General features: G+C 46.9%; 1 protein-coding gene across 1 annotated transcript in view; it reads right to left on the reverse strand.

The window, feature by feature from the left end:
- The window catches only part of LOC141258705 (uncharacterized), a 70,492-nt gene extending 52,236 nt beyond the window's left edge, over nt 1-18,256 (reverse strand). Inside the window, exon 1 of the mRNA XM_073673727.1 lies at nt 18,037-18,256. Coding sequence (XP_073529828.1) covers nt 18,037-18,105 — 69 coding nt within the window. The 5' untranslated portion in view covers nt 18,106-18,256. The remainder of the gene's footprint in view (nt 1-18,036) is intronic.
- Nucleotides 18,257-24,104: the final 5,848 nt, after the last annotated feature.

Here is a 24,104-nt window from a genome sequence, read left to right on the forward strand (position 1 = left end):
AGGAGGGGCCTGAGCAACACCTTCACTCAGTTTGTCTTTGCAACTGTATTGCCAGGTCCTGTCCTGTTACCTCTGACTTCTCCCAGACTGCATTCCCAGACTTGCTCCTGTATCTCGTTGCAGTGTCAGTTCCTGTCTGAACACTCTCCTAGCCTGTTTGTCCACCATTCTGGGGGCCGTATACCCAGACTCGCTCCTGTATCTTGTTGCAGTGTCAGTTCCTGTCTGAACACTCTCCTAGCCTATTTGTCTCTGTGTCCGTACCTTCCCTTTTCCTGCTGTCTCTGAACCGGCCCTAACTCCTACTCGTTGTCTCTGTACTTCTGTTGTGAGTTTAGAGTCCACTCGCTACTTCATTGCAAGTATCTTGTGTGTATCTGGTTCTGCCTTTCCCTTTCAGTCTGTTCAGTGTGGGACAGACTGGAAGGGACGGTTCATGGTACAGTGGGATCACTAATCACGCTCATGCCAGGCAGTCCGGGCGTGAGCGTAACAGAGGGGAGTGGCCCGGTGTCTTATTTGACAGATAATTCCTTTAAGATCATTGTATCTTGTTAGTATTTTGCTAAGTTAGTTGCACAGTATACATCTAGGCACTATTTGATTTATTGTCTTAGCAAACTATGTACTGGCAGCATCGGTGTTTACAGCATTGTCATTTTGGTCAAATCATATTAGCATATGCTTTCAGTCAGACGAGTTAGTGGGCTATTCCTGCCTTTTTTGACTCTGCAGCACTCCATAATAGTAAGTTCTATTGCATTTTGTAAAAGGAAGATCTGGAAATTTTAATTATTTGATTACCTTGAGTCAAATGTACAGTACAGACCAAAAGTTTGGACACACCTTCTCATTTGAAGATTTTTCATCAGGACAATGACCCCAAACACACCTCCGGGCTGTGTAAGAGCTATCTGACCAAGAAAGAGAGTGATGGGGTGCTACGCCAGATGACCTGGCCTCCACAGTGACCAGACCTGAACCCAATCGAGATGATTTGGGGTGAGCTGGACCACAGAGTGAAGGCAAAAGGGCCAACAAGTGCTACTAAGCATCTCTGGGAACTCCTTCAAGATTCTTGGAAGACCATTTCTGGTGACTACCTCTTGAAGCTCATCAAGAGAATGCCAAGAGTGTGCAAAGCAGTCATCAAAGCAAAAGGTGGCTACTTTGAAGAACCTAGAATATAAGACATATTTTCAGTTGTTTCACACTTTTTTGTTAAGTATATAATTCCACATGTGGTAATTCATAGTTTTGATGCCTTCAGTGTGAATGTACAATTTTCAAAGTCATGAAAATACAGAAAAATCTTTAAATGAGAAGGTGTGTCCAAACTTTTGGTCTGTACAATACATATTTTGCTCTTAAGAATATGCCTTCTTAATTATTCACAGTTATACAGTGGGTACAGAAAGTATTCAGTTTAATTAAACACAGCTGGAGTCCAATGAAGGAGTAGAACCATCTCAAGGAGGATCACAAGGGAATGGACAGCATGTGACTTAAATATCAGTGTCTGAGCAAAGGGTCTGAAGACTTATGACCATGTGATATTTCAGGTTTTCTTTTTTAATAAATTTGCAAACATTTTTACATTTCTGTGTTTTTCAGTCATGATGGGGTGCAGAGTGTACTTTAATGAGAAAAAAATGAACTTTTTAGAATTTACCGAATGGCTGCAATGAAACAAAGAGTGAAAAATGTAAAGGGGTCTGAATACTTTCCGCACCCACTGTATGTATGCAAATTATGCCAATATGGGAATGTACCCCTGTGATTGTGTATAGCTACATATTTTATTAGATTTGCTGTGTTTTCATTAATTCAAGAATTCACTTGAATTATCAGATTCAGTATGACCCAGTTCATTTCCATTTTGTCGTGATTAACATTTAGAAAAATGATCAATCTGCTGCTTCCTCCTGTCGGCACCGCCTGTAATTTCATATCATCATTACTAATCTAGTTCTTGAATTGTCTCTGTGCGAGTCTCCCATTTGTTCGATTGGAGGCAGCTTTTTAATCTTTTTTTACTTTATTTTAAAGATGTTATTCAATAAAGAGATCATTTTAAATCAAGCACTTCAATAGATTCTCTGTGATGAAATTATCATAGAACTTGTATGCTAGCATCTACAGGGGCATCTCACAAAATTAGAATATCATCAAAAAGTTACTTTATTTCAGTTCAATACGAAAAGTGAAACTCCTATATTATATAGAGTCATTACACACAGAGGGATCTATTATATAGAGTCATTACACACCGAGGCATCTATTATATAGAGTCATTATACGCAGAGGGATCTATTATATAGAGTCATTACACACAGAGGGATCTATTATATAGAGTCATTCCACACAGAGGGATCTATTATATAGAGTCATTCCACACAGAGGGATCTATTATATAGAGTCATTCCACGCAGAGAGATCTATTATATAGAGTCATTACACGCAGAGGGATCTATTATATAGAGTCATTACACACAGAGGGATCTATTATATAGAGTCATTACACACAGGGATCTATTATATAGAGTCATTACACGCAGAGCGATCTATTATATAGAGTCATTACACGCAGAGCGATCTATTATATAGAGTCATTACACGCAGAGGGATCTATTATATAGAGTCATTACACGCAGAGGGATCTATTATATAGAGTCATTACACGCAGAGGGATCTATTATATAGAGTCATTACACGCAGAGGGATCTATTATATAGAGTCATTACACGCAGAGGGATCTATTATATAGAGTCATTACACGCAGAGGGATCTATTATATAGAGTCATTACACGCAGAGGGATCTATTATATAGAGTCATTACACGCAGAGGGATCTATTATATAGAGTCATTACACACAGAGGGATCTATTATATAGAGTCATTACACACAGAGCGATCTATTATATAGAGTCATTACACACAGAGGGATCTATTATATAGAGTCATTACACACAGAGGGATCTATTATATAGAGTCATTACACGCAGAGGGATCTATTATATAGAGTCATTACACACAGAGGGATCTATTATATAGAGTCATTACACGCAGAGGGATCTATTATATAGAGTCATTACACGCAGAGGGTTCTATTATATAGTCATTACACGCAGAGGGATCTATTATATAGAGTCATTACACGCAGAGGGATCTATTATATAGAGTCATTACACGCAGAGGGATCTATTATATAGAGTCATTACACGCAGAGGGATTTATTATATAGAGTCATTCCACACAGAGGGATCTATTATATAGAGTCATTCCACACAGAGGGATCTATTATATAGAGTCATTCCACACAGAGGGATCTATTATATAGAGTCATTCCACACAGAGGGATCTATTATATAGAGTCATTCTACACAGAGGGATCTATTATATAGAGTCATTCCACACACAGTGATCTATTATATAGAGTCATTCCACACAGAGGGATCTATTATATAGAGTCAATCCACACAGAGGGATCTATTATATAGAGTCATTCCACACAGAGGGATCTATTAAATAGAGTCATTCCACACAGAGGGATCTATTATATAGAGTCATTCCACACAGAGGGATCTATTATATAGAGTCATTACACACAGAGCGATCTATTATATAGAGTCATTCCACACAGAGCGATCTATTATATAGAGTCATTCCACACAGAGGGATCTATTATATAGAGTCATTCCACACAGAGGGATCTATTATATAGAGTCATTCCACACAGAGGGATCTATTGTAGCGTCGGCGTCCCTGCCTCCTGCTAGGCAGGGACGCTGTTCCCCTCACCTCTCCGCTCCGTGCCCGGCGTCCTCCTCCCGCTCTGCTGGCAGCGCGCACTGCTTCCCGGCCACTGTGCTTAGGGCGCGTGCGCGCGCGCTCCCCCTCTCTTAAAGGGGCCGCGCGCGCCGTCCTAAGGAGTCCCCGGCCAATGGCCGGAGGACTTCATCATATATAAGGCACCTCCTCCAAAATGGAGGTGCCCGAGCAATGTTGTTGCAAAGCCTTCACTCTGCTTCAGACCTCAGGTCCCGTTACCAGTTACCTGCCAGATTCCTGCTTGATACCTGCCTGATATCCGCTTACCTGCTTGCAAGCCTGCGGTCCGACGGTCTGCCTTCCGACACCTGTCAGTCTGTCTATGGACCAGCCTGCCCGCTCACCTGGGAGCGCTCACCTGCTACCTGCCTGCTAGCCTACCTGGAGGCTCTGCCGTCACTTGCCGTGACCACCTGCCAGTCCAGAGACTCTTGCCCGCTCACCTGGGAGCGCTCACCTGCTACCTGCCTGCTAGCCTACCTGGAGGCTCTGCCGTCACTTGCCGTGACCACCTGCCAGTCCAGAGACTCTTGCCCGCTCACCTGGGAGCGCTCACCTGCTACCTGCCTGCTAGCCTACCTGGAGGCTCAGCCGTCACTTGCTGTGACCACCTGCCAGTCCAGAGACTCTTGCCCGCTCACCTGGGAACGCTCACCTGCTACCTGCCTGCTAGCCTACCTGGAGGCTCTGCCGTCACTTGCCGTGACCACCTGCCAGTCCAGAGACTCTTGCCCGCTCACCTGGGAGTGCTCACCTGCTACCTGCCTGCTAGCCTACCTGGAGGCTCTGCCGTCACTTGCTGTGACCACCTGCCCGTCCAGAGACTCTTGCCCGCTCACCTGGGAGCGTCCACCTGCTACCTGTCTGCTAGTCTACCCAGAGACTGTCCCTGTCACTTGCTGTGACTACCTGCCCCTCTACCCAGAGACTGTCCCTGTCACTTGCCGTGACTACCTGCCCTTCTATCCAGAGACTGTCCCTGTCACTTGCCGTGACTACCTGCCCGTCTTCCCTGGGAGCCACCCACTTCCTTACAAGGACCGCCCCCTTGTATAGTTGCTCAGAGGTTCCGCCTCCCAGACCCGTTACAGTTTGCTCGGGCCATGGAACCCGGTGGCACCCAAGCTCCCTCGCTCTCGGACCTATGTCATGAACTGTCCCGTCAGAGGTCCCAACAGGAGTCCATCCTGAGCCACCTGCGGAATGTCAACTCTCGCCTGGACACTCTGACTGCTCCACCAGCAACCACCGCTAGTGTCATGACTCGCAGCCCGGCAGCGCCGCTGCCCACCAATACCATGGCATCCTGTCCAGGACCCCGGCTTTCTGCACCTCCTCGCTTCGGAGGCGACCCCGCTCAAGCTCGGGGGCTTCATAAACCAGTGCACCCTGCACTTTGAGCTCCTGTCCCACCAGTTTAACTCCGACCGGGCCAAAGTAGCCTTCATCGTGTCCCATCTCACCGGGGAGGCACTGGCTTGGCTAAATCCTCTATGGGAGAGAGGAGACCCCCTGGTGTCCAACCTGCCAGCCTTTCTCACGGCTTTCCGGAAGGTCTTCGACGAACCCGGACGGAAGACCTCATCCGCATCATCTCTGCTACGCCTCCATCAAGGAAATCTCACCGTGGGCCAATATGCCATACGGTTCCGTACCCTTGCTTCGGAGCTGGCCTGGGATAACGACGCCCTGGTGTCTGTCTCTTGGGAGGGTCTGTCCGGCCGTATTAAAGATGAACTCGCCGGTCGGGACATACCTACCACTCTCGACGACTTAATAACTCTTGCCACCCGGATTGACATCCGGTTCCAGGAACGCGCCAAAGAGGTCACCCGTGAGAGGAGGTTTCCACGTCTAGCCTCTACCTTTCAGAAACCTGTCACTTCTCCCGCTACTCCCCAGGCGCACTCACCCGAGCCTATGCAGGTCGACCAGACCAAGATGGTCAAAACCCGTCAAGAGTTAAGCCGTGCCGAGGGGAGCTGCTTCTACTGTGGCAGTAAGGAGCACCGGATCCGTTCCTGCCCGGAGAGGTCGGGAAACGCCTGTGTCTAGGATCGCTCAGAGAGGTCGTCCTAGACAAGAGTAAACCCTCTCCATCTCTGTTGCTGTCGGTCTCTATCATCTGCGGGGAGAACCGTTATTTTGAACTAGCCCAACTTGACTCTGGAGCTGCCAGAAATCTCATTTCTCAGTCTCTGGTAGAGAAATACCGCATTCCCACCAAACCTCTAGCTGTACCCTTATCTGTCGCTGCCGTGGATGGGGGCCTCTTACCACATCCCATCCAACTCATCCCCGAATCCATAACCCTGCAGGTGGGAATGCTGCACTCTGAGAGCATCTTCTTTCATGTTCTGCCTGGACTCTCTCACGCCCTCTTACTAGGCCTACCTTGGCTTCAGAGACATGCACCCGTGCTTGATTGGCAGACCGGAGAAGTCCTTCGCTGGGGACAGGACTGCCATAAGACTTGTTTAGTTCCCGTCCATCCTGTCCGTCCTTCTCCTACTCCAGCCAATCTACCTGGTCTTCCGGCTCCTTATTGGTCGTATGCGGACGTCTTTAATAAAAAGGAGGCAGAGACATTTCCCCCTCATAGACCATACGACTGCCCGATCGACCTGATGCCCGGCGCTACTCCTCCCCGTGGGCGCATTTACCCTTTGTCCGCTGCTGAGACCCGATCCATGTCAGAATATATTGAGGAGAATCTGGCCAGGGGATTCATCTGGAAATCTACTTCCCCGGCGGGAGCAGGCTTCTTCTTTGTCAAAAAGAAGGAAGGCTCACTCCGTCCCTGTATAGACTATAGAGGCCTTAACCAGATCACGGTGAAGAATAAATACCCCCTTCCGCTCATTCTGGAATTATTTGACCGTCTGAGGGGGGCTAGAATCTTCACCAAGCTGGACCTCCGTGGGGCGTATAACCTGGTCCGTATCCGTCAGGGGGATGAATGGAAGACGGCATTCAACACCCGGGACGGCCACTATGAATACCTGGTAATGCCCTTCGGTCTCTGTAACGCTCCCGCCGTCTTTCAAGAGTTGGTCAATGACATCTTCCGGGACCTTCTCTACTCCTGCGTAGTGGTGTACCTGGACGACATCTTGGTCTTCTCTCCGGATCTCCCCACACACCGGAGGGATGTTCGTCAGGTTCTGCTCAGGCTCAGGCAGAACCACCTCTACGCTAAATATGAGAAGTGCCTCTTTGAGCAGACCTCACTTCCGTTTTTGGGCTACATAATTTCTCAGACCGGCCTACGCATGGATCCTGAGAAACTGTCTGCCATCGAGAAGTGGCCTCGACCAGAGGGGTTGAAGGCTATTCAGCGGTTCCTGGGCTTCGCCAACTACTACCGCCTCTTCATACCACACTTCTCTTCCCAGACTGCCCCAATCTCTGCGCTCACCCGTAAGGGCACTAATCCCAGAGAATGGCCGCCCGAAGCTGAGGAAGCCTTTCTTTCCTTAAAACAGGCTCTCTTCCACCCCGGTGCTGCATTGCCCGAACGGCAACAAGCAATTCTTCCTGGAAGTTGACGCCGCCTCCTCCTCTGGAGCCGGAGCGGTACTTACCCAAAAATCGTCTTCCGGGAGAATGGTAACTTGCGGCTTCTTCACCAAACTCTTCTCCTCTTCCGAGCGCAACTATTCTATAGGAGACCGAGAGTTATTGGCCATTAAGCTGGCATTGGAGGAGTGGCGTTACCTGCTCGAGGGGGCTCTTCACCCGGTAATAATTTACACGGACCACAAGAACTTGGCTTACCTCCAGAGTGCCCAGAGACTTAACCAGCGCCAAGCCCGGTGGTCCTTGTTTTTTGCTCGCTTTGATTTTGTTCTTCATTTTCGCCCGGCTGACAAAAACATCAAAGCTGACGCCTTGTCCCGATCCTTCCTGGTGTCTGATCTTGAAGAGGAACCTAAACAGATCATCGATCCCGCCAGAGTAATGCAGGTGGCCCCCGTGAGTCTAAATCGTCTCCCTCCCGGTAAGACGTTCGTAACGGTACCTGATCGGGAGAAGATCCTACACTGGGGTCACTCGTCTAAGCTTGCTGGCCACGCCGGTCAGAAAAAGACCCTCCAGCTTATCACCCGGCACTACTGGTGGCCTACCCTGCACAAGGACGTAATAGACTTTGTTTCTGCCTGTGTGTCCTGCGCCCGCAACAAGGTTCCGAGACACCTGCCAGCCGGTCGCCTCCTCCCTCTTCCAGTACCTGCTGCCCCCTGGCAGCATATAGCTATGGACTTCATAACAGATCTCCCTGTCTCTGCCGGTTGTACGGTCATTTGGGTGGTCGCTGACCGCTTTTCCAAAATTGCTCATTTCATTCCCCTGCCAGGCCTCCCGTCTGCACCCGAGCTGGCTAAAGACTTTATCCGCCACATCTTCCGTATCCATGGCCTGCCCCTCCACATCGTGTCAGATCGTGGGGTTCAGTTCACCTCACGCTTCTGGAGAGCCACATGTAAGCTGCTAGACGTCACCCTGGACTTCTCCTCCGCATACCACCCACAGTCCAATGGTCAAGTGGAGCGGATCAATCAGATCCTGACCAGTTACCTCCGGCACTTCGTTAATGTCCACCATTCAGACTGGGTGGATCTCCTGCCATGGGCCGAATTCTCTTACAATAATCACGAGAGCGAATCTTCCTCCAAATCCCCGTTTTTTGTAGTCTTCGGTCAGCATCCTCGGATCCCATTTCCCGTCTCCACCTCGGTGGACAATCCGGCTGCGGAATCTCTCGTTAGCAAATTTTCCTCCATTTGGGAGAATACCCGATCCGCACTCCTTCAGTCGTCCGAGCGGATGAAAAAACACGCTGACAAAAAACGCCTGGATCCTCCACAATTCCGTCCTGGAGATAAAGTCTGGCTCTCGTCCAAGTATGTCCGGCTCAAGATTCCTTCCTACAAGTTAGGGCCTCGGTTCATCGGCCCACTAGAAGTTATCAAACAAATCAACCCAGTGGCCTATAAATTGAAACTCCCGGCCAACTTGCGGATCCCTAACTCCTTCCATGTATCTCTCCTCAAACCCGTGGTACTTAACTCTTTTTACAAGTCTACAGGTACGCCTCCTTCTCCGGTTTCCGCTGAAAACGAGTTTGAGGTAGAGAACATTCTGGCCACCAAAAGGGTAAGAGGAAAAACCTTTTTTCTGGTAGATTGGAAGGGGTTTGGTCCTGAGGAGAGAACGTGGGAGCCCCGGGAGAACATCCATGCCCCTCTCATCCTTGATAAATTTCTGTCTGGCCTAAAAAAGGGGGGGCCTAAAGGGGGGGGTACTGTAGCGTCGGCGTCCCTGCCTCCTGCTAGACAGGGACGCTGTTCCCCTCACCTCTCCGCTCCGTGCCCGGCGTCCTCCTCCCGCTCTGCTGGCAGCGCGTGCTGCTTCCCGGCCACTGTGCTTAGGGCGCGTGCGCGCGCGCAATGTTGTTGCAAAGCCTTCACTCTGCTTCAGCCCTCAGGTCCCGTTACCAGTTACCTGCCAGATTCCTGCTTGATACCTGCCTGATATCCGCTTACCTGCTTGCAAGCCTGCAGTCCGACGGTCTGCCTTCCGACACCTGTCAGTCTGTCTATGGACCAGCCTGCCCGCTCACCTGGGAGCGCTCACCTGCTACCTGCCTGCTAGCCTACCTGGAGGCTCTGCCGTCACTTGCCGTGACCACCTGCCAGTCCAGAGACTCTTGCCCGCTCACCTGGGAGCGCTCACCTGCTACCTGCCTGCTAGCCTACCTGGAGGCTCTGCCGTCACTTGCCGTGACCACCTGCCAGTCCAGAGACTCTTGCCCGCTCACCTGGGAGCGCTCACCTGCTACCTGCCTGCTAGCCTACCTGGAGGCTCTGCCGTCACTTGCCATGACCACCTGCCAGTCCAGAGACTCTTGCCCGCTCACCTGGGAGTGCTCACCTGCTACCTGCCTGCTAGCCTACCTGGAGGCTCTGCCATCACTTGCCGTGACCACCTGCCAGTCCAGAGACTCTTGCCCGCTCACCTGGGAGCGCTCACCTGCTACCTGCCTGCTAGCCTACCTGGAGGCTCTGCCGTCACTTGCTGTGACCACCTGCCAGTCCAGAGACTCTTGCCCGCTCACCTGGGAGCGCCCAACTGCTACCTGTCTGCTAGTCTACCCAGAGACTGTCCCTGTCACTTGCCGTGACTACCTGCCCTTCTACCCAGAGACTGTCCCTGTCACTTGCCGTGACTACCTGCCCGTCTTCCCTGGGAGCCACCCTACAAGGACCGCCCCCTTGTATAGTTGCTCAGAGGTTCCGCCTCCCAGACCCGTTACATCTATTATTTAGAGTCATTCCACACAGAGGGATCTATTATATAGAGTCATTCCACACAGAGGGATCTATTATATAGAGTCATTACACACAGAGGGATCTATTATATAGAGTCATTACACACACAGTGATCTATTATATAGTCATTCCACACAGAGGCATCTATTATATAGAGTCATTACACACAGAGGGATCTATTATATAGAGTCATTACACACACAGTGATCTATTATATAGTCATTCCACACAGAGGCATCTATTATATAGAGTCATTCCACACAGAGGGATCTATTATATAGTCATTCCACACAGAGGGATCTATTATATAGAGTCATTCCACACAGAGGGATCTATTATATAGAGTCATTCCACACAGAGGGATCTATTATATAGAGTCATTCCACACAGAGGGATCTATTATATAGAGTCATTCCACACAGAGGGATCTATTATATAGAGTCATTCCACACAGAGGGATCTATTATATAGAGTCATTACACACAGAGGGATCTAGTATATAGAGTCATTACACACAGAGGGATCTAGTATATAGAGTCATTACACACAGAGGGATCTATTATATAGATTCATTATACAGAGCGATCTATTATATAGAGTCATTCCACACAGAGGGATCTATTATATAGAGTTATTACACACAGAGGGATCTATTATATAGAGTCATTACACACAGAGGGATCTATTATATAGAGTCATTACACACAGAGGGATCTATTATATAGAGTCATTACACGCAGAGCGATCTATTATAGTCATTACACACAGAGGGATCTATTATATAGAGTCATTACACACAGAGGGATCTATTATATAGAATCATTACACGCAGAGGGATCTATTATATAGAGTCATTACACACAGAGGGATCTATTATATAGAGTCATTACACACAGAGGGATCTATTATATAGAATCATTACACGCAGAGGGATCTATTATATAGAGTCATTACACACAGAGGGATCTATTATATAGAGTCATTACACACAGAGGGATCTATTATATAGGGTCATTACACGCAGAGGGATCTATTATATAGAGTCATTACACACAGAGGGATCTATTATATAGAGTCATTACACACAGAGGGATCTATTATATAGAGTCATTACACACAGAGGGATCTATTATATAGAGTCATTACACACAGAGGGATCTATTATATAGAGTCATTACACACAGAGGGATCTATTATATAGAGTCATTACACACAGAGGGATCTATTATATAGAGTCATTACACACAGAGGGATCTATTATATAGAGTCATTACACACAGAGGGATCTATTATATAGAGTCATTACACGCAGAGCGATCTATTATAGTCATTACACACAGAGGGATCTATTATATAGAGTCATTACACACAGAGGGATCTATTATATAGAATCATTACACGCAGAGGGATCTATTATATAGAGTCATTACACACAGAGGGATCTATTATATAGAGTCATTACACACAGAGGGATCTATTATATAGGGTCATTACACGCAGAGGGATCTATTATATAGAGTCATTACACACAGAGGGATCTATTATATAGAATCATTACACGCAGAGGGATCTATTATATAGAGTCATTACACACAGAGGGATCTATTATATAGAGTCATTCCACACAGAGGGATCTATTATATAGAGTCATTCCACACAGAGGGATCTATTATATAGAGTCATTACACACAGAGGGATCTATTATATAGAGTCATTACACACAGAGGGATCTATTATATAGAGTCATTACACACAGAGGGATCTATTATATAGAGTCATTACACACAGAGGGATCTATTATATAGAGTCATTACACACAGAGGGATCTATTATATAGAGTCATTACACACAGAGCGATCTATTATATAGAGTCATTACACACAGAGGGATCTATTATATAGGGTCATTACACGCAGAGGGATCTATTATATAGAGTCATTACACACAGAGGGATCTATTATATAGAATCATTACACGCAGAGGGATCTATTTCACGTGTTTATTTCTGTTAATGTTGATGATTATGGCTTGCAGCCAATGAAAACACAAAAGTCATTATCTCAGTAAATTAGAATACTTTATAACAGCTCGAAAAATGATTTTATAATCTGAAATGTCCTAGTGAAATGTATGCGTGGCATCGGTGACATCAAACATGTAGGTGGATGAGATATATTATATAAATTAAACAGATGATATGACATTTTCTAATTAACACTAATTTAATAATATGAAGTTCTGAAATTAAAAATAAACTTTGTGATGGGCAGTCTTACAATTGTAAAAGCACCGAGGTGCACTTTAATATTATAATCACTGTATATTAATATTTTTATGATCATTGGAATGGTAATAAGCATCATTGTATCAGCTATATAATGCTGACTAGATGTATTGAGCACTGCTTGAGAAAGTTCCTCAATAGGAAGGAAGCGTTGCCACTAGGACTATACGTCAATAAATCACAGCTAGTTTTGACGACTGGAGCGTTGCCTTTGTTTCTGTGGACTACATTGAGGTTTCGTTGTGCTTGTGGTTAGGCTCTGCACCCGGGATTTATACACCTAACCTGTGCTGCACTTTTCCCACATAATATACACAGCTCTGGCAAAAATGAAGAGACCACTGCGGAGTTCTGTACATGTCTGACGGCCATTCCATTCCGGTGTCAGCTGAATTCCACCCACCATCCACCTCCTTCTACTTAATGTTCTTCTGATTAGGTGATCACCTGAACCAAATCTTATGTAACAAGAGAAAGTATAAAAAACACTGCTGTGCTCTTCACAATCCTCTTGCAATAGGACAAGCTGGGGGCAAAACAAGTGCTAGAAATAGCCCAAAACTAATTTCAATGAAAAAATAACTTGTAACAATGCCAAAGGAGTTGAAAAGAAAAAAGTCTTGAGTGAGGAAAAGAAGGGCTCAATTCTGGCTTTACTAGCAGAGGGATACAGTGAGCGTCATGTTGCCTCCATCCTTAAAATTTCGAAGACGGCAGTCCATTACAACAAGGTCAAGCAGCAGACATTGGGGACAACAAAGCTACAGACCGGCAGAGGGCGAAAGCGACTCTCCACTGACCGGGATGACCCTCATCTTATTCCTAGATCACTCAGCAACCTCAGGATGACATCAAGTGACCTACAAAAGAAATGGCAAATGGCAGCTGGGGTGAAGAGCACGGCAAGAACAGTCAGAAACAGGCTCCTAGATGCCTCAAGTCATGTAAAGCTAGAAAAAAGCCTTTCATCAATGAGAAGCAAAGGAGAGCCAGGCTGAAGACTGCCAAAGACCATAAGGATTGGACCATAGAGGACTGGAGTAAGGTAATCTTCTCTGATAAGTCTAATTTTCAGCTTTTGCCCAACACCTGGTCGTCTAATGGTTAGACGGAGACCTGGAGAGGCATACAAACCACAGTGTCTTGCACCCACTGTGAAATTTGGTGGAGGATCGGTGATGATCTGGGGATGCTTCAGCAAGGCCGGAATTGGGCAGGTTAAGCTTTACGAAGAACATATGAATCAAGCCGCAGACAAGGATATCCTTGAAAAACACTTGCTTCCTTCTGCTCAGGCAATGTTCCCCAACTCTGAGGACAATGCCCCATGCCACACAGCTAGGTCAATCAATGTGTGGATGAAGGAGCACCACATCAAGACCCTGTCATGGCCGCCCAATCTCCAGACCTGAACCCCATTGAAAACCTCTGGAATGTAACTAAGAGGAAGATGGACGGTCACAAGCCATCAAACACAGAAGAACTGCTTAGATTTGTGCCAGGAGTGGCGTAAGGTCACCCAAAAGCAGTGTGAAAGACTGGTGGAAAGCAGCCAAGACGCATGAGAGCTGGGATTAATATCATGGTTATTCCACCAAATATTGATGTCTGAACTCTTCCTGAGCTAAAACATGAGGATTGTTGTTTCTAAATGAATAAGAACTGGTTTTCTTCGCATTATTTGAGGTCTGGAAGCACTGGCTCTCTGTTTCTCTGGTTCTTTTTTGATTATTTTGACGATTTCTCATTTGCTGCAAATAAATACAAAATGTTTTGCTTTGAATTTCGGAGACATATTGTCAGTAGTTTATAGAATAAAGCAACAATGTACATTTTACTCAAAAATATACCAAGAAAGAGAAAAATTACAATTTTGCAGTGGTCTCATAATTTTTGCCAGAGCTGTGAGTATAGACATATACATACACACAAGATTTTACAGACAATCCCTATTGTTGGGGATAAAATGTTAAATTGAATAGTTCTGTTCCTTTAGTTCTGTAACCCGTGCCCCAAAGCCACACGACTAGAAATCAGACGTCCAATCAGCCTGTATACAAAACAACTGGTGGGGGAAGCGACTAATTATTCTTGGGTTATTGTGGAGTTAGCAGCCTACAGATTCCTCCGTTAATCACATATTTGTCCAGACAATAGAGGGCAGCAGAGACCTGTTCGCAACAAAAACTTAGCGGGTAGATCAGTGTGACAGTATTGACTATCTCCACTCAGCAGATAATAGAAATGTAGAAGAGTTTACCTCTCCACTCAGCAGATAATAGAAATATAGAAGAGTTTACCTCTCCACTCAGCAGATAATAGAAATATAGAAGAGTTTACCTCTCCACTCAGCAGATAATAGAAATATAGAAGAGTTTACCTCTCCACTCAGCAGATAATAGAAATATAGAAGAGTTTACCTCTCCACTCAGCAGATAATAGAAATATAGAAGAGATTACCTCTCCGCTCAGCAGATAATAGAAATATAGAAGAGTTTACCTCTCCACTCAGCAGATAATAGAAATATAGAAGAGTTTACCTCTCTACTCAGCAGATAATAGATATATAGAAGAGTTTACCTCTCCACTCAGCAGATAATAGAAATATAGAAGAGTTTACCTCTCCACTCAGCAGATAATGATAGAAATATAGAAGAGTTTACCTCTCCGCTCAGCAGATAATAATAGAAATATAGAAGAGTTTACCTCTCCACTCAGCAGATAATAAAAATATAGAAGAGTTTACCTCTCCACTCAGCAGATAATAGAAATGTAGAAGAGTTTACCTCTCCGCTCAGCAGATAATAGAAATATAGAAGAGTTTACCTCTCCACTCAGCAGATAATAGAAATATAGAAGAGTTTACCTCTCCGCTCAGCAGATAATAAAAATATAGAAGAGTTTACCTCTCCACTCAGCAGATAATGATAGAAATATAGAAGAGTTTACCTCTCCACTCAGCAGATAATAGAAATATAGAAGAGTTTACCTCTCCGCTCAGCAGATAATAGAAATATAGAAGAGTTTACCTCTCCACTCAGCAGATAATAGAAATATAGAAGAGTTTACCTCTCCACTCCGCAGATAATAATAGAAATATAGAAGAGTTTACCTCTCCATTCAGCAGATAATAGGAATATAGAAGAGTTTACCTCTCCGCTCAGCAGATAATAGAAATATAGAAGAGTTTACCTCTCCGCTCAGCAGATAATAGAAATATAGAAGAGTTTACCTCTCCGCTCAGCAGATAATAGAAATATAGAAGAGTTTACCTCTCCACTCAGCAGATAATGATAGAAATATAGAAGAGTTTACCTCTCCACTCAGCAGATAATAGAAATATAGAAGAGTTTACCTCTCCACTCAGCAGATAATGATAGAAATATAGAAGAGTTTACCTCTCCACTCAGCAGATAATAGAAATATAGAAGAGTTTACCTCTCCGCTCAGCAGATAATAGAAATATAGAAGAGTTTACCTCTCCACTCCGCAGATAATAATAGAAATATAGAAGAGTTTACCTCTCCATTCAGCAGATAATAGGAATATAGAAGAGTTTACCTCTCCACTCAGCAGATAATAGAAATATAGAAGAGTTTACCTCTCCGCTCAGCAGATAATAGAAATATAGAAGAGTTTACCTCTCCGCTCAGCAGATAATAGAAATATAGAAGAGTTTACCTCTCCACTCAGCAGATAATAGAAATATAGAAGAGTTTACCTCTCCACTCAGCAGATAATGATAGAAATATAGAAGAGTTTACCTCTCCACTCAGCAGATAATAGAAATATAGAAGAGTTTACCTCTCCGCTCAGCAGATAATAGAAATATAGAAGAGTTTACCTCTCCACTCAGCAGATAATGATAGAAATATAGAAGAGTTTACCTCTACGCTCAGCAGATAATAGATATATAGAAGAGTTTACCTCTCCACTCAGCAGATAATGATAGAAATATAGAAGAGTTTACCTCTACGCTCAGCAGATAATAGATATATAGAAGAGTTTACCTCTCCATTCAGCAGATAATGATAGAAATATAGAAGAGTTTACCTCTCCACTCAGCAGATAATAGAAATATAGAAGAGTTTACCTCTCCACTCAGCAGATAATGATAGAAATATAGAAGAGTTTACCTCTCCACTCAGCAGACAATAGAAATATAGAAGAGTTTACCTCTCCACTCAGCAGATAATAAAAATATAGAAGAGTTTACCTCTCCACTCAGCAGATAATGATAGAAATATAGAAGAGTTTACCTCTCCACTCAGCAGATAATAGAAATATAGAAGAGTTTACCTATCCACTCAGCAGATAGTGATAGAAATATAGAAGAGTTTACCTCTCCACTCAGCAGACAATAGAAATATAGAAGAGTTTACCTCTCCACTCAGCAGACAATAGAAATATAGAAGAGTTTACCTCTCCGCTCAGCTGATAATAGAAATATAGAAGAGTTTACCTCTCCACTCAGCAGATAATAGAAATATAGAAGAGTTTACCTCTCCACTCAGCAGATAATAAAAATATAGAAGAGTTTACCTCTCCACTCAGCAGATAATGATAGAAATATAGAAGAGTTTACCTCTCCACTCAGCAGACAATAGAAATATAGAAGAGTTTACCTCTCCGCTCAGCTGATAATAGAAATATAGAAGAGTTTACCTCTCCACTCAGCAGATAATAGAAATATAGAAGAGTTTACCTCTCCGCTCAGCAGATAATGATAGAAATATAGAAGAGTTTACCTCTCCACTCAGCAGATAACAGAAATATAGAAGAGTTTACCTCTCCACTCAGCAGATAATAGAAATATAGAAGAGTTTACCTCTCCGCTCAGCAGATAATAGATATATATTAGGGTTTACCTCTCCGCTCAGCAGATAATAGATATATAGAGGAGTTTACCTCTCCGCTCAGCAGATAATAGATATATAGAAGAGTTTACCTCTCCACTCAGCAGATTATAGATATATATTAGGGTTTACCTCTCCGCTCAGCAGATAATAGATATATAGAAGAGTTTACCTCTCCACTCAGCAGATAATAGATATATATTGGGGATAACCTCTCCACTCAGCAGATTATAGATATATATTGGGGTTTACCTCTCCGCTCAGCAGATTATAGATATATATTGGGGTTTACCTCTCCGCTCAGCAGATTATAGATATATATTAGGGTTTACCTCTCCGCTCAGCAGATTATAGATATATATTGGGGTTTACCTCTCCGCTCAGCAGATTATAGATATATATTGGGGTTTACCTCTCCGCTCAGCAGATTATAGATATATATTGGGGTTTACCTCTCCGCTCAGCAGATTATAGATATATAATGGGGTTTACCTCTCCGCTCAGCAGATTATAGATATATATTGGGGTTTACCTCTCCGCTCAGCAGATTATAGATATATATTAGGGTTTACCTCTCCGCTCAGCAGATTATAGATATATATTGGGGTTTACCTCTCCGCTCAGCAGATTATAGATATATATTGGGGTTTACCTCTCCGCTCAGCAGATTATAGATATATATTAGGGTTTACCTCTCCGCTCAGCAGATTATAGATATATATTGGGGTTTACCTCTCCGCTCAGCAGGGAGATGATCTCCAGGGCGCACTGGATGATTCTTCGGGACGTCTCGGCCTCCATCCTCGGTCGTCGCTCAGGAGACAGAAGCTGTTGGATGATATTAGAGGATGGAGACCTGGAGGCTTCTGTATATCAGCGGCTGACACCAGAGACAATAACCTGCAGCTGCTGCACTGGAGGACATGAAGGACCTGTGATGACGTCATCACCATGTGATAAGGGGTGGAGCATATCACAGTTGTGGTGCAGGACCTGTGATGACATCAGCACCATGTGACCGGTATATAACACAGATCTCCACAGTGAGGTGAAGAGAATGGCGCAGATCTGGCAGCAGCTGACACCGCGCTCCGCTCCTCAGGACGGCACAGAGAGGAGACAGGAGATATACACACACTCACACACATATATATAGAAGATACGATGCCGCTCAGTGACGTGTCGGCGGCTCCTCTCAGTCACGTGTCGGCGGCTCCTCTCAGTGACGTGCCGGCGGCTCCTCTCAGTGACGTGCCGGCGGCTCCTCTCAGTGACGTGCCGGCGGCTCCTCTCAGTGACGTGCCGGCGGCTCCTCTCAGTGACGTGCCGGCGGCTCCTCTCAGTGACGTGCCGGCGGCTCCTCTCAGTGACGTGCCGGCGGCTCCTCTCAGTGACGTGCCGGCGGCTCCTCTCAGTGACGTGTCGGCGGCTCCTCTCAGTGACGTGTCGGCGGCTCCTCTCAGTGACGTGCCGGCGGCTCCTCTCAGTGACGTGTCGGCGGCTCCTCTCAGTGACGTGTCGGCGGTTCCCTCTCAGTGACGTGTCGGCGGCTCCTCTCAGTGACGTGTCGGCGGCTCCTCTCAGTGACGTGTCGGCGGCTCCCTCTCAGTGACGTGTCGGCGGCTCCCTCTCAGTGACGTGTCGGCGGCTCCCTCTCAGTGATGTGTCGGCGGTTCCCTCTCAGTGACGTGTCGGCGGCTCCCTCTCAGTGACGTGTCGGCGGCTCCTCTCAGTGACGTGTCGGCGGTTCCCTCTCGGTGACGTGTCGGCGGCTCCCTCTCGGTGACGTGTCGGCGGCTCCCTCTCGGTGACGTGTCGGCGGCTCCTCTCGGTGACGTGTCGGCGGCTCCTCTCAGTGACGTGTCGGCGGCTCCTCTCAGTGACGTGCCGGCGGCTCCTCTCAGTGATGGATTTCCCCTCCATTCTCTGGATAATAATACTTTTATGGGTGAATTTCCGGATAAGATCCATTTTCTGCCTTCAGACTATTTCTGGAGATTATCTTTTAGTCTGAACGTTTCTCTTTGTAGCCGTGAGGTTTTCGGCAGAGGCGGCGTGCGTCCTCCAGCTCACAAGGTGTCAGACACATTCACCCTCATAGATAAATATCCATATGATATAAATGAATTATCCTGGGTAATCAGCGACCATGCAGGAGAACCCACACATCGGCGCTGCAACCACACGTGGGTTTTCCTGCACGGTCGCCGATTACCCAGGGTAATTAATTTACATCATATGGATATTTATTGATAACATTATGGGGGTCTTCAGGCACTATGACTATGAGGTAACACATGGTTCTCATACTTATAGTAGAGTTCAGGGCTACATATAGAATTTGTCTATTTAATATGATGTATGTAAGTATTGTGGTACATCGCTCACTTGGTAGAAACAGGTACGCCGTCTCTTTAAATCTTTGGTTGATTTATTGTAATGCTGTATAAACCAACCTTTAGTCCATAAAAATAAACACAGCCCGCTGGGCAAAACAGGAGAACAAAGCAAAAATGGTGACACCTAGAACACAGTCCTTGGAGTAGCAGGGATTTACCTGCTGAGAGTTCAGCAACTCCACATGGCTCAAACACACGCTCCCTTCTGGAGCTTACTTCTCCAGACATTGACCTCTGAATGCCTCAGCTGGCTGAGTACTTAAACTTCCCCCAGACCACACCCTGGGGAGGAGATATGGAGAACAACCTCCCACCCGCTCTATGGTTGTTCTGGTAAAAACACGCCCTTTGGAAATGGAGACTTAACCCCTCCTTGCACATAACATGCTGGAGGAAACTTAACAGTTTCAATTCACTGACGCCCATAGTTTCAGGGAAACATGTCTCCACTCCACCACTTTACCAGTGACTTTGTCACATATCCCCCTCCCCTGCCCAAAGCCGGGGGTTTTGGCTCCTTCACTCGTTAAACAGGGAAGTCTGGACAGGGCATCTGCATTTCCTTGTAGTTTCCCGGGCCTGTGCTCTACATGAAAATTAAAATCTTGGAGTGCTAGGAACCACCTAGTTACCCAGGCATTGTTCCCCTCATTTATCTCAGGGGTGCATGTGTGGCACCCCTGAGGGTTCAGTCGCCACAGAGGTACTGCATCTCACCCAGAGGTGTGGTACCTCACTCTCAGGTAAGGATAGAGTGCTGCCCGGGACCCCAACACCTGCACCCAACACTACACTACTCCAGACCAGCAGGAGGGGCAAGATGCGTCGCTTCCCTGCTGAGCCCTGTCCCTGGCTGGAGTGGGGGGAACCAAAGTAGGGGGAACCATGTAGTGGGTGTGGGTGGAGGAAGTAAATCAGGGGAGCATTGGAAGAAGTGATATAAATAGAGAAGCCATCTTGAAAGGACAGTTCAGTTAGAGGAGTACAGTGAGAGGAGCAGGAGCTTTGTATGAGCTCTGCTCAGGAGGAGGAGGGCCTAGCCAGAGAGGCCCACGACAGGCTGAGTAGGAGAGGAGCAGGAGGAAGGCTCCAGGAGTGAAGAAGGGATCCCAGGGGTATGGGCAGTGCTGGAGGCCACCCGTACGCCCGAATCTGCCAGGCGGTGGAGGGATCGAGCCGCAGAGGGGACCGGCCGCCTAATCAGTGAGAATTACAAAGTTCAACGGGAACAGGCTTCTGTACTTTCAGGCTGCAGTTGCCACATCCGCTCTCAAGTCATCAAAAAGGTAACCACATAGGATCCAGGGAACTCCAGGTTGCCCAGAAAGATCTGAGGATACCGGCTTGGGACATTGTTTGGCGAGGCGCAGGGCAAGAAGGGTGAGGGCCAGCGCAGGAAGACGGCTGAGAAGGGCATATAGAACGGGGTCTTGTCAAGCACTCTTGAAACACCTGGGAGTTTGCTGAACCCCTGCCTGGTGAACGCAGCGCGACGTGGGAGGTCGTAATCCGGAAAGTGCAACCTGAGGAACTTAGCAACTGTGAGTAAACTCTGAAGACTGCACCCCACTGTCTGTCGATTATTACTGCCGCGCCATCAACCCCTGCACTACACTGCACCACAACTGCAACAGCAACATCCATAACATCTCAGCACAGCCCTGGAGCTCTGAGTCCCCCACGGCCCAGGGGGCGCGTCACATGGGCTGACACTAGCCTGAACTTTCGGCCTAACAGGTAGTATCTTAGGGTTTCAATGGCCCATTTGATGGCCAAGCACTCCTTCTCTACGATTGCATAGTTTTTTTCACAGGAGGTGAGTTTCCTACTCAGGAATAGGACTGGATGTTCGTCCCCATCTATTTCCTGGGACAATACAGCCCCCAAACCGACCTCAGAGGCGTCAGTCTGCACCACAAATTCCTTAGTGAAGTCAGGCGCGACTAAGACCGGCTGTCCACATAGGGCGAGCTTCAACTCCTGGAATGCCATCTTCGCTTCTGAGGACCATTTTGCCATCGATGTCTTCGTGCCTTTAAGATTAGTCAGGGGAGCTGCTATCATGGCGAAATTTGGAATAAATCGCCAATAATACCCCACAATTCCCAAAAACACACGAACTTGCTTCTTGGAGTTCGGTTGCGGCCAGTTTTGGATAGCCTCCACCTTCTTTACTTGCGGCTTTATTTCGCCCCTTCTGATGACCTAGCCCAAGTACTTTGCCTCTTCCTTGCCGATGGCGCACTTCTTTGGGATCATAAACCCTGCCTTCCTTAGCGCATCCAGTACCGCCTGGACCTTCTGTAAATGATTTTCCCAATCCGGGCTGAATATTACGATGTCATCCAGGTAAGCCGCAGCGTACTTCTTGTGAGAGGTTAGTATCCGGTCCATGGCCCTCTGGAAGGTAGCTGGGGCTCCTTGCAGACCGAATGGCATCCTGGTGTACTTGAAGCACCCGTCAGAAGTAGAGAAGGCCGTCTTCTCCTTGGCACTTGGGGACAAGAGAATCTGCCAGTACCCTTTCGTTAGGTCCAGGGTGGTGATTTATCTGGCTGACCCTAGCCTCTCAATAAGCTCATCGACATGGGGCATCTGATATGCGTCAAATTTTGATACTTCATTCAGCTTCCGGTAGTCATTACAGAACTGCCATTCTCCATCCGGCTTCGGCACCAGGACAATGGGGCTGGACCAGCCGCTTTTTGACTCCTCGATGATGCCGAGGCTCAACATTCTCCTCACCTCTTTGGAGATCACCTCACGGCGGGCTTTCGGAATCCGATACGGCCTTTGATTCACCCTCACATGTGGCTCTGTCAAGATTTCGTGTTCAACCACCTGCATACAACCTAGCAGCTCTGAAAACAGGTCACGGTTCCGCTGAAGCAGCTCTCGACACTGTTGCTTCTGAGCCGGTGACAGTGTCTCTGCCACTGTGACATTCTCGATACGGGCTTCAGGCTGGGCCTCCCGGCACGTAGCCACCACCGGCTCCCTGTCTCGCCAAGGTTTGAGCAGGTTAACGTGATATGCCTGATATGGCTTTCTTCTTCCTGGTTGGTGGACCTTGTAGTTGATGTCACTCAACTTTTCGACCACCTCATATGGCCCATGTCACTTAGCCAGGAATTTACTCTCCACTGTTGGGATCAACGCCAACACCCGGTCTCCAGGGCTGAACTGTCTCAGTCTCGCTGATCGATTGTAGACTCTTGCCTGTGCCTCTTGGGCTTGAAAGAGGCTATCTCTTACAATCGGCATCCCCCTCGCGATCCAGTCTTGCATCTGGGTTACATGCTCGATGACACTCCGGTGGGGTGTCACCTCTGCTTCCCAGGTCTCCTTCGCAATGTCCAGCAGTCCCCGAGGGTGCCACCGTAAAGCAGCTCGAAGGGCAAGAACCCCGTAGAGGCCTGGGGAACTTCCCTAATGGAGAATAGCAGGTAGGGAAGTAGGCAATCCCAGTCTCGGCCATCCTTCTCCACGATCTTTATAGCATAGAATTTAGGGTCTTGTTGAATCTCTCAACCAGGCCGTCCGTCTGCGGATGGTACACAGACGTCCGGAGTTGGGTAATTTGCAGAGCTTTACACAACTCCTTTATCACTCTAGACATGAACGGAGTCCCTTGGTCTGTCAGGATCTCCTTTGGCAGGCCGGTTCGGGAGAAAATATGGACTAGTTCACACGCTATACTCCAGGCAGAGAAGTTTCTCAATGGTACCGCCTCCGGGTATCGTGTGCCGTAGTCCAACACCACCAGGATGTATTGGTGACCCCTGGTGGACTTAACTAAGGGCCCTACCAGGTCCAAAGCAATGCAGTCAAATGAAACCTCTATAATGGGTAATGGGTCCAGGGGACTATGGAAGTGGGACACGGGAGCAGTTAGCTGGCACGTAGGACAGGACTGACAGTAATTAACAACCTCCCGGTGACACCCAGGCCAGTAAAACCTCTGAGGGACCCGCTCTTGGGTTTTGTCTATGCCCAGATGCCCCCCCAAGACATGAGAATGGGCTAGGTCTAGCACCCTACGCCTATAGGGTTCTGGTACCAACAGCTGCTCTAACACTTCCCCTCTCTGTTTAGTGACCAGATATAGCAAATCCTCATTGACTGCAAAATAAGTTAACCTGGTGTCAGCCCCCTGCCCTTGGGTGACCCCATTTATCACAGTCACATTGTCCCATGCGCGTTTTAATATAAGGTCCTCGATTTGAGCAGTTCCAAAATTCCCCCCAGAAACCCCCAATTCTGGAATCTCATCCTCATGGGTCACGGTCTCGTCCTTGTCGCCAGCAAGGACACACAAGAGAAACTCTTCCGCCTCTGACTGCAGAAAGGATTCTTCACAGACGAACCGGCTCTTACCTGAGTTAGTGGGTACCCCCACCT

The sequence above is a fragment of the Phyllobates terribilis genome, unplaced genomic scaffold (genome assembly GCF_046119375.1).
Source record: "Phyllobates terribilis strain yellow unplaced genomic scaffold, ASM4611937v1 Scaffold_3__8_contigs__length_932513732, whole genome shotgun sequence".
NCBI lineage: Eukaryota > Metazoa > Chordata > Amphibia > Anura > Dendrobatidae > Phyllobates > Phyllobates terribilis.